Below are 12,323 nucleotides of genomic sequence, written 5' to 3'. Positions count from 1 at the left end.
AAACAGAAACGTTTTCATATTTTAGTAGTAAATGTTACAAAATGTAGGCATAAACTATAGAATGTGTGAAGCAGCATGAAGTCCAAACATCAAATATACACTTTCACAAAAGGTTCAAGAACAATACAACAGCTTCCGTGGTGTAGCGGTAAGATTTGCTGTCTCAGAGCGCAGCAGGCTTACTGTCCATCAGAGACCTGAGTTCGATTCCCCGTTGAGGAAAAGTGTTCTTTTTTTTTTTCTTTTTAACCTCAAACTGACATAAAATTTATAAATTGGTATGCACTATCAGTTAATGAGATCGTTATATTTTCATGTGGGATGCTCCTTTTAAAATATTTTTTAACAATTGAGACTGCAATTAACATGAACAAGTGTCCTTATAACTTATTTTTAAGATCCATAACACACAGACAGACAGAGCACTGCGTAATAGAGAGACAGACAGGCAGAAAAGTCACTAGATATATAAATAAACAGGGAAGGCACATGTACTGAAAGAAAAAAAAAAAGATCAACATGTGTGTTGATCCTGCTGCAGTAAATAAGCTCACGCGATCTAACATCCCCCCACCCCCCGATCTGACTAAATAACAGCGCAAGTACAGACGCAAACCAAGTGTATGCGTGTACAGTATAATATTAACAAAAAGAGCAGCTTACTACTGAAAACAGCAAATATAGGAGTGAGTGGGCATCGAACCGGGGACTCTTGATCACACTTGGTTTGCGTCTGTATTTGCGCGGTTTCTTAGAGTCAGATCGGGGGTGGGGTGGGGGATGTTAGAGCACGTGAGCTTATTCAGTGCTGCAGGATCAACGTACATGTTGATCTTTTTTTTCTTTCAGTAATAGCGCCAGCATAAATCCACACCCTATCTGAGGCTGTTCGTTTTCAAATAATATTGCATTAGTGCGATGATGTTTTCACATATATTGTCTCTTTCTTTCAGGTGTGTAATAGGAACCACAGCATAGAGAGAAGCGCGTACATTGTAACAGGTACACACGTTGTAAATGTAGGAAAGACGATCCTTGCATGTGTGTGAACAGTTAACATTTGAATCTGATGATTGCATATAGCACTGAACTTACTGCTCTGTACTATTCTATCCTCTGCATGTCCTGGAGTACAAAAGAAACAGCATACAGCAACATGTGGGGACTGGCAAAATCGGGGGGAAAAAAAAACACACAGTCACTGATTACAAACCACAAGATGTTATGCGAATGAATATGAATAATATGAATAATGTTGCATCCGTGCCACAAAGTTTTCTGAAATGTACTATACAGGTCATAAAACGAATAATTCCAGGTATCATATATACCTACGTCTGTGTTTGTTTTTTTGACATCATACACCATAAGGTGCACACTAATTCAGCATGAGCAGGAACACAATAAAACTGAATAAAAAAAAAAATCAAGTGACGGTGAGATATGAAGAAGGCAGATTCGCCAGCGTTTGTGTGTCAGCTTTAATCCCTCCAGATGAGAGAATGTCCAGTTCCATTGTCTCAAAACACCACTCACATCTCCACTTACTCCATTTCAAATGAAAAATAACAGCATCAGATCCCTTTGGGGGGTGGTAGTATGTATCGTGATTTAGAGAGAAAAAAAGTTTAAAAAAACGGTAACTTTTACAAGTCCTATAAACACACACCGTGTGTTACAGACACAAACCAAATGTATGTGTGTACTGTATAATAACAAAAGGAGCAGCTCACTACTGAAAATGGCAAATATAGGAGTGAGTGGGGATCGAACCGGGGACTCTTGATTACAAGTCAGCAAATCTTATTACTATGCCAATGAAGCTGTTGTCTATTCCTTGAATCTTTTGTGAAAGTGTTTACTTGATCTTTGGACTTCAGGCTTCATACATTATGTAGTTTATGCCTACATTTTATCATTTATTACTAAAATATGAAAAACGTTTCTGTTTTAAAAATGTGTTTACACAGATTACTGTAGAAACGGAACACACATGAAATGCGTGTGTTCCAAATAGCGATCTATTATTTCCACTCTAAAACTCCAGCACTTCTGCCACTCCCAGATAATCAAACAAGGCATGAGCTGGAAAAACTTAGTGAATGTTCTGTGGCGGTGGGGGATGGAATAGCCGGCTGCTTGCTGCTCGTCTTAAACGGCACATTTAGAAGACAAAAGAGAGGTGAGAACGGTTTTAAGGTGGGCCGGATCTATGAGTTTTTTCGTAGACTCTGGTAATTCTAGTGTTAAGAGGCCAAGTGTATCTGTTAGCTTTTACCTAAGCTGCTACCAAAACAGAGTTCATTAGTATATAGAGGGTAGAAAACTTGACAGAGACTTTGAAATACACTCAGAAGGCTGGAATGCAAAGTGCATGCCTGTGGAAAAGGGGTGCAGAGGTTTTGGGAAGTAGAAGGAGTAGAGCCATATACTGTAAAACAGTACAGAGGCTGCAGACAAAGCCTCCAGGTGGCTCTGTATCAAGAGAGCATATCCAAAGGAGATTGCTGCTAAGGCTTGATCAGAAGTGGTCAACATGGTAACACACAACAAATAAGAACACTTGTACAGATAGTCTACAAGAACCCTACAGGAATGTCTCGAGTTTTCTGAACTGTTTTTTCTGTGGATGAAGTCCATGTTAATAATTCTACAGTAAAATACAAGCTGAAGAGCCGAGGCTTTCATTTGGAAAATTATCCATGTGAGGACCTTTAATTTGACTTTAGATTTCTGGAAGGAAAAAAATAAAAATATTTTCAGCCAAAGACATGTGTCCTTCTGGATGAAGCAAAAATTTCACATTTTGTAAAAATGCAGCATTATTTAATACCAACAATCACAAACCCCCTCTCAAAGTATGGTAGGTTTATAGTTTATTTTACCCATATAATGCTCTGCATGTGAGATCCATCTTGAGCACTGACTCTGTTTAATCACTCTGTTCTCAGAATAGACTAGCAAAACAATCTAACCAGCTGAGCTAAATCTTAAAGAAAATAAAGGGAGATTAAAATCCTATACATTATATATGTTTCTTTATACATTAAAGTTTTTGTTTCATTACTGTGCCCATAAGAAATTGTTAACTGGAGAGAAACAGCAGAAATAGAGAGGGCCACCTTTGGCATAATACTGAGCACTTAGATTTTTAAGCATATTATTAAAAAATAGTGTTTTGTTATAAAGAATTCAATGCAGAAAAGAGCATTTTGAGCAATCTCTAGTGAAATATTGCGTCTTAGGTGGTCATGGGAACCTAACCCCTTATTTCCCATAGGTTAACATTAACATGTGAGCTTTTAAGTTTTGGACAGTTTCCTACAAACAGTACCCCCTGCAAAAAATAATACACACACACACTGTATGCACATATATACATATACATGCATACAGTATATACATATAAATATATAAACTGTATATACAATATGTACATTTTTTTCCAGTATTCTAATTAATTTGGATTAAATATGTTTTGTGATAACAGTTCCTGTAAAATAAACAATAGCTGTTCATTACCATTACACATTATTGTCAGCTTTCAGGTAAGATAGTTTGTGACCAGGATTGCACATGGCCAACAAAGGCTTCATGAATATAGCAATACCAGGCACTACTATAGGAAGTTGCAATCTTGTGTCCTATGAGCCTATTGAAGGCTTCATTTATCTAACTTCCAGAGGCCTATTAACTGAACAGCCAAGACAAAACTGGGGAAAAAAAGTTCAACAGGTAGATGCTAAAAAAAGCAAACAGGCATATACAGAAGCTGAAAACAGGAGTGCTTTCTGGCACTGGAACCGCAGGTAACTGGAGAGGCCAGATATGCTTACGTTTATTCCTTTGCACCCATTCATTTTTATTTAGTGTTTTCTCTGCATTAATCCCAATCAGCAGTTGTTTTAGTTCTCAAGGACAACTTTGCAGTTATTTTTATTACTCATGTGTTGCTCTGAGCGCAGAGGATTGCAATTAGGGATTCCTCTTATTCCAATTAATTTAAAATTGTTAAATCCACCAGTAATTTCCCCACTTATAAATAATCTTCATGTATAATAAAACTTAGATCTTCCTTCTTACAATATTAACCAAACACAGCTCCAAACCCACTGCTCTGAAAAAACTTTTTTTAATGTTGTGCTTACACTAAGTTCCATGTGTATTTATAGAGTAATCACAGCAACAGAATATAAGTTATTTAAAGTGGACACAGTAGACAAAAGAGACACTTAAAATATTAAGATGTTTTTTCAATAAATATACTAAAATTAACACATTTATGGAGTGTGGCTTCAGTCAACAGCATTATGAGCAGAGTGATATTGTCTTTCACCTTAAGACTGACTATACATGGCACCTATTTCTAAACTGAACCAGATGTATGCTGGATGTACAGGCAAAGCAAAGTAATTGGATTTTCCAAACACACAAAAAAAATGCTGGTCAGTACAAAGCACTGCACAAAAATCTAGATTAAATGTGCACATGAAAATTCTTAAAGCTTTTCCTCCTTCAAATTGATCACTGACATATGAAACAGTATACAACATAAGTTTAAATCTAAAAATTTAATGATGCATATATGACATTAAAACAGTTAACCTTTTAACTTTCATTAATATAAAATTCTGGGAGTCCAAGGTTTTATCTCAGAAAAATAAAAAGATATTTAAATTTAAACAATATATGAAGTGGGTATTTGGTGAACTACTGTTCTTCAAAAGAAAGAGGGTAATGTAGGAAAACAATGCTTAAGGTTTTGCTTGACAAAAAAACTGCATATTTCAGTTTGTTATAAATATTTTACCTTTCTTTCGAAAGATTGCATGAAGAAATTTGTCTGCTTGGCATTGAATTTGCTCAGTGTTAGACTGGCCCTGAGATGGAGATTCGTCTGAAGTTGACTGTAATGAACCAAGTGGGGGGATATAATCCTGTTAAATGTAACAAAAATAAAAAAATAAATAAAAAAAAATATCACTCATTTCAAAAAACACCTAATTGCACAGAAAGATAGACTTTCACTTTATTCACTGTTAGGTCCAATTAAAGAGAATTATTACAGCAGTAAGAAAGATGCACAGGATTAAAAGGCAGGTTCAAATGATGAACAAAAAAAAAAGTGAACAACTTTATAAAGCAGTCATGCAACTTGTGTGTATGGTGGTAGAGGTTAAATTATAAAGATAGCTCACAAGACTACATGGTGCAGTAAGGTAACATACACAGTATATTTATTCACGCAACAACACAGTAATGGTTGACGGAGTACATTTAAAAATTTGATATTTTTGATACTTAACAGTACATCTGCAAAAAAAATGCAGTACATTTGAGATTATTAAAAATTATTAAAATGACTTAATTTTTAAGCCCTTTCAAACACAAAATACAACTTACTTTTATTTTCTAATGTAGAGAAACTCACATATACATTAATTGTACATTAGAAAAGAAATTCTTCAAGTATATAGTATCTTTCAGATACAGTATTTACAATTTCTTCCTTGCATTTGCTTTTGCTCACTACAAATCCTAACTTAACTGGGATCTGCAACCTTTGAAGCCTAAATAGCTCTGTTAGTATTACACCTATTTGGGATGTATAATAACTTTGTTTGCCAGATATTCCAGTTTTCACAGATACCAAAGTTGAATATAACATTCACAAACACTTTGTGGGCAAAGGATTGTGATGCTTATCTGGGTAGCATCGAGAGCACTGACTACAGGGAAGAAACAACTCTAGACTGAGCATAAACCCATTGCAGGACTCTCATATACACATGCACACACAAGCAAACACTGGGAGTAAAGCCAGACTACCGAGAGGAAACCTCACTTAGACAAAGGCCCACTGACTCATTCAAACCCAGAATGCTGAATTAGTAAGGCAGGAGCACTACCCATTGTCCCATCCAGTAAAGAGATACAGTATTTTATAATAAAAATAATTAGTGTTCAAATTTTTAACTTTAGAAATGTTACAGCAATAAAGAAACGTGTTCTTTTATGTAGGAGATACCTAAAATGGTTATGAATTAAGTTGTTAAGATACAAGTATATAAAAGTCAGGTCAGGCTCCGGTTGTAGTGCATACTGGTACAGCGTGTTGCCACACCCACCACCCAATGAAACCGCTCGAGATCCTGGTTGGCAAGCTCCAAGGCAGACATGTAGTCCAGTCCCACCCTCCAGAAATGAAAAATCTACCTGCCACATCCAGGTGTTATTTGGGTGTCCCCTTGGCTTGGTCCAGCCGCCCTGTGAGCTGGATCATTCTCAGGGATTCACACCAAATGGCCGTGGTGCAGCAACTGATGCTCCCTCACAATGCAGGTAACATGGCTCTTTCGGGATTCCATGAGCAACTGCTCGTTCAACAGTCAAACCAGCGGTACCCAAGGATTCTCCGCAGAGACACAGTACCAAAGGAGTCCAGTCTTCATCTCAGGTCATGGAATAGTGTCCATGTCTCGCAGCCATATAGCAAAATAGTAAGTACTAGGACTCTAAAGACCACTCCATCACCTGCCCTGAGTGCGACTCTCAGAGGAACAGATTTGGACATGCATAATGCTTTGATTGCCCTGTAAGCAGGAGGTGGGTCACTAGACCATAGTTGGTGTGTCACTTGCTCACAGATTCCTTAAACAAACTCCTCCTTATCTGCCTGTCTTTCTCAGTTCCCAGTACAAACCAGAGTTGCCATCAAGCCGAGAGCGGCAGCTCCTCTCAATGATATCCAAAGAGTTCTGAGAGATGGAACACCTCCTTCTGGGAACACCGGCAACACCAACACAAACTCCTCAGCAACCTTCAGGGTCTTGTCACAGAAAGTCTTCCACGTCACATTGGGATAGGCAGTCACACCCAAGCCTGCAAGTTCCTCACACTATCTTTGTGCAAACTCATTAGAAACTGCATGATCTTGGAGTATGGCCAGGTTCAGTCTCATTCTCCTAGTAGGTGAAAGCCTACTGGACCTAAGCTGGATCTTCGGAATAGAAACAAATCTGAGGTCAGAATTCACAAACTGGGCACTTTTGTAAGACCCTGCAGTTCTGTAGGAGCCTCCAGTGTCCGCCCACACGGATTTAATCAGTCTCCTTTACTGCACCACTGGTGGTGGAGCACAAAGTCCAATGATGCAGCTCAGGGTGCTGGAATCAGGAGCCAATGACAATTCTCATAGCTATGCCTGTCAGTGCTAGTGGTCACACTGAAGTCACCCATGACCAGAGTGTCACCATGCAGACACCCATCAACTACCAAGTGAAGATGCAAATAGAATATCTCCCTCACCGAGACATCATGCACTGCGGTCGGAGCATACACTTAGGCAACAGACAAGCCACGCAGAGAGTGCCTTAATCCGAGTCTCATAATACGCTCGTTGAAAGGAGTGACATTGAACACCATCGGAAGGAGCGGACCCGTAATAGCAATGGCTACTTCCAAAGTATGACAGCCATCAGAGCAACCAGAACAATCATATGTGTACCTACTTACAGAGATCTGTCCAGTCCCAGGTCTGCATACCTCAGAGTGCCACCAATGAAATACTGAGTTTACAAAACTCCTGCAACGGCAAAGGAAGATGATCATCATGCTGGAGAGAAAGACATTCTATGCGCTTACTGGGATGGGCCACCTCACACTGGGACTCACATCAGCACCACATCAGTGCTGATCCCCCAACAAGCCTGACCTTGTTGGCTCTCTGGCAGTTTTGTCCAGGTATGCCCTGTAAATAATGCGAAACCTCCCGCTTGAAAGACTTATGATTTCGTAAAGCAGCAGGTGGTTCTTCGTACTACTATAAGCTCCCTAGCCTAGTGGCGTCAGTTCCAGCTGTGGCAGATCTATCCTAACCGCCCCATCCATGAACAGCTGAAGGATCTACTACAACTTATCCAAAGCTAGTTTTGTGAAGACTCCGTCGAACACTTAATAGAAAAAGGCTGCTGTTAATGCAGTGTCGTCTGCTAGAGGTGAAGACCTCCGTGATGAGATGCTTCAGAACAATGTTGACTCGCTGATCGATTTAGCCCATAGACTGGAAAGTGCCCAGTACTTGAAGTCAGAGCAGCTACCCTAATCTGGCTCCTACTACCCTGCAACCCTCTCGGCCTCGTCCGCTGGGCAATCTCTGCAGCTTCTTACCTCAGCCTCATGTCCTTTCCTTACCCTGGAGAAGCGTTCTCCACCTTACTCTTGCCGAGTTGCAAAACATTGCTAACGGAGGGAATTTTGCAGCTGGGATTGAGTGCAGGTGCTTCCTCTATGGCCAGACTGAATGTCTGGCTAAGGAGTGCCACCTCTCCGCTGCACAGTCCAAGGAGATCAGCTTACCGGAGATGTGTTGCTCTCAGGTCCCCTCTAAAACCTTGAAGAAAGATGGTTTTAGTGTCTCTGTCACCTTGGCCAGGCACAAGATTCCTGCCCAAATAGACATTGGTAGTGACCGGATGTGACTGGCTTCGGGAGACCCCCTGCTTTGGCACAGAGACAGAGAGTGAGCATTTGATGTGTTTATGGTAATATTAAGGAATATGAGACTGATTGAGATGACACTTTGAAGTATGGAGTGCCATATCCGACTTCTGTCCCTGGACCTTCTTGGTTAGGGTTAAGAAGATAAATGCCTTTTTACCGCAGGTCTCGGCTGACTAAAAAGCACATGGCTCTTTACTAGTAGGGGAGGGGCTTGTAGCTGATAGAGTTGGTCAGGAAACTGGCTTGGAAACTAAACCTGATCTGTGCAGTTAGGATGGGCGGGGGGGGGGGGGGGGGGGGGGGGGGTTTGGGTGGAATTCCTTATTGGATTTCCTCGAACAGCTGTCTGGTCATTCAAACTCTTTAGATGGGACCACTGCTCCAGCCCCTATGGAGGCATCAGCTGGTGAGCAGATGGGGTTTACATGCTTGCAATTAGCTGACAGCACCCCGGAGTTTGCATTTAAACAAGCTCATGCTGCGAATGATTCCTACTATAAGAAGCTTGACCATACCTTTTGGATAAAAGCAACTTACTTTATCGGGTGATTTTCCGATTTCATAGGTGGCAGTATGAATGAACAGCTTATCACAGAGAGCTTCCATTGAAGATAGCTCATACACATATCTTGGGCAGCCATCTGGGTCCTTAGAAAACTATGGACCGCAACTTGAAACAGTTCTAATTGACTGGATATGGGGCAGATAGGTCAAGCAGGCTCAGAGACCTTCTAGGGCACCCCTTTCACCAATGCCCACTTTAGATGTTCCCTTCCAGTGAGATGTATATTGTTGGCCCACTCCCTAAGAGTAACAATGGTTATCAGTATATACTTGTGCTGGTTGCTTATTCGAAACAGTATACTGAAATGACTGTTCTGCGGAAGGCCAACTTGCCAACTGATGCAAGGGCTGTAAATCTGTGCGAGATCTTTACTCGTACTGGCATTCCTCTAGAAATTTTAACTGACCAAGGTACGCCATTTAAACTAAATGAAACCATTAAACGATGACCTTGCCATTAAAAAATTGAGCACCACTGTTTACCATTCTCAGACGAAGCAATTTAAAAAGACTTTAAAGTAGATGATCAGGCATGTGGCCCAAGATGACCCAACATGCTGAGGATTCCTCTTGTTCCTCTTGTTCGCAGTTTGAGAATGCACTCAGGTTTCTACCGTTTGAGTTACTGTTTGCCAGGCGTCTACAGGGCATCTTGGATATTATTTGTGAAGAGTGGACTCGGTTTGAAATTGGTAGACTGGTCATTTCAATGTAGGAACAAATTTCTAAATTACCCGCTATTGTCATGGGGCATCAGTGGTGCAATCAGGAGACGCAGAAACATAATTGTGGTAAGAAAAGCAAAGTTTGTGAATTCAAAAAGTGTGATGGGGTACTTGTTCCGATTCCAGCTGACTGGCATAAGTTCCTGGTGAAATGTCAGGGGTACTGCAGTAGTAGAAGTGGATGGACCCTGTAAATTACAAGGTTAGAACACCAGGCCGGTGAAAGCCTGTTCAAATTTTAAATGTTAATCTCTTGAAAGAATGGCATGAACCAGATGAGGTGTTAATGTCCATGGCTGCAGTCTCTCAGACTGACATTACTATTCATGATGACTTGACGAACACCCAGAAAATAGAGTTGCTGTCTGTGATCGGAAGAAACACTGATATGTTTTCCTCATTTCCTGGCCTCACTAAACTTGCTGAACATAAAATCATAACAGAGCATGTTGTTAAAGTGCAACTGCAGTTGTATCAGATACCAGAGGTGAGGAAGAATGTGGAACACGATGAGGTGAAAAATATGCTCGATTTAGACATACTGTAATTCACAAGAGTAAAAGCAATGGGCAGAGCCTGATCGTATTAGTCCCAATACCCGATGGTTCAATTCGGTTCTGTATTGATTTTACACGCTTAAATAAGGTTTCCAAATTTGATGCTTATTCTTTGACATGTATTGAAGAATTACTTGTATATCTTTCCGCTCAATCTTGCAAAAGGGTACTGGCAGGTATGTCTTGAGACTTCCAGTTGTGAGAAGATAGCGTTCACCACCCCTGACAGGTTATCTGAAAGTATCTTGATGATGTCATCATTTTCAGTAATGATTGGCAGACACATCTGGAACGCCTCCGGGCTGTGCCCGACAGCTTGAGGCAGGCCATTTTGACAGCTAACCCTACAAAATGTAAGTTGGGTATGTCTGAAACATATTTTGGATATTCTATGGGGAAGGGATTAATTAAACCTCAGTTGAAGAAGGTAGACGAGGTGCTTGCATGTCTCCATCCAGAAATACAAAAGCAGGTTCATGCCTTCCTGAGACTCGCTGGTTATTAAAGGAGATTTACCCCAAATTTTGCAAACTGAGCTGCTTCTCAAACTGATCTTACAAGGAGCCAAAAGAATCACTGCACTGTCTGGTTCAATGATTATGAACGGTCCTCTGATTTGAAGATCACTTTGTCATCGTACCCAGTCTTAAGGAATCCCAACTTTTCTAACAAATTCATGGTTCACTCTTCTGTCCTTTCTCCCTCAGAATGTATCTGCCCCAGTTGCTGCTTCTGAGCCATGGAAACCACTTGATGAAGACCGTGTTCTTTTGATATGAAGAGGAAAGCTAAACCACCATGTTTGTCAGTTGCAATCTGCGTGTTTTTCATCAATAAAGATTTTGTACCTTGGAAACCCGGTCCCTTTTCCAGTGCAATTCTGTGACCCAAGCTTGACAATATACAGACTACATCAGTACACAGTTTCACTATATTACATTTATGCCTGATATTAAATGAATCTCCAGTGCCCGCTTGCATTTATCTGTGGAGCACACAGCACTGCCCTAACTTACAGATAAAATGGAAACTGGCTGCTGGTTAATGACTCACACAAGAAAAAGTGAAAATATATCTCACTTCCATAAAGAACCTTAGGCCAGAGATATACTTAATGCTATGAGACACGCGCACTTGTGAATGCTGCTACTATGTAAGTAGTGAACAAACTATACTTGCCCACATACTTTAACTAAATCTGGAGGATTTCAACACGGGGTTGGTAAAGTCTGGTTTCGCTGTGTTGTGAGTTGAGGTAAAATTTCTTTGCATTCTGATGCTGTTGCGAAGGTTTAACCCAAAAAAAAAAAAAAAAAAAGAAACAAAAAATAGTGGCAACAGCAGCAAAAAAGATGGTATCCAAACCTTAAGTGTATCACATCATTACAATGAGGAATATGTGACACTTGAATTGCCTATGTGAGAAAGAGCAACGGATGAAGAAAAGCACCATGAATACATGTATGTCAGCATTTAAGTTTGATGATGATTTGCTTCACCACATTGACCCATTCATCAAACATCGAAGCACGCAGATATATCTTGTTGGAGCTGCATTACAGCTTTCTGTCACATGTTGATAGTAAACAATGATGCTGACATCACATATCAAAACTTGAACACACACGGCACCCACATTTTTGCTGGTATTGCAACTCATGCACTTGTCACTTTAATTTTCGATGACATTCTCAGAAGACGTGTCAAAAGAACTCTGGAAATGTGTGGCAGCCATGATGTATGTGTAAAAGCATTCTGAATGTCAAGTATATAAAACAAGCCCTTCAGTGTTCTACCATGATGCCAAAGATGCGACAGTCTAATGAAAGAGATGGTAGCTCGACTTCACACACACACTGTTACTGCTGCCACTGCCACTACTCTGCTTACATTTCAAAGCTGCACAAGTGTCAGGGCTGAACACCCTTCCATGGCTTACCTGGCTGCTGCCACCCCTGTACGATTCTTTTCTCTT

General features: G+C 40.3%; 1 protein-coding gene across 6 annotated transcripts in view; it reads right to left on the bottom strand.

Annotated features, from left to right (window-relative positions):
- lcorl (ligand dependent nuclear receptor corepressor-like) overlaps nt 1–12,323 on the bottom strand; it is a 215,095-nt gene that overhangs the window by 74,844 nt on the left and 127,928 nt on the right. For 5 of the 6 annotated variants that reach the window (XM_028801767.2, XM_028801764.2, XM_028801771.2 and 2 more), the window contains exon 4: nt 4,811–4,937. The exons of the other annotated variant lie outside the window; for it this stretch is intronic. In XM_028801767.2, coding sequence (XP_028657600.1) covers nt 4,811–4,937 — 127 coding nt within the window. The remainder of the gene's footprint in view (nt 1–4,810; nt 4,938–12,323) is intronic. 6 annotated transcript variants of the gene reach the window in all.

Source organism: Erpetoichthys calabaricus, chromosome 5, assembly GCF_900747795.2.
Source record: "Erpetoichthys calabaricus chromosome 5, fErpCal1.3, whole genome shotgun sequence".
NCBI lineage: Eukaryota > Metazoa > Chordata > Cladistia > Polypteriformes > Polypteridae > Erpetoichthys > Erpetoichthys calabaricus.
The sequence above is the reverse complement of the archived record's forward strand: the minus strand, read 5'-3'. Positions and strand labels throughout refer to the sequence as shown.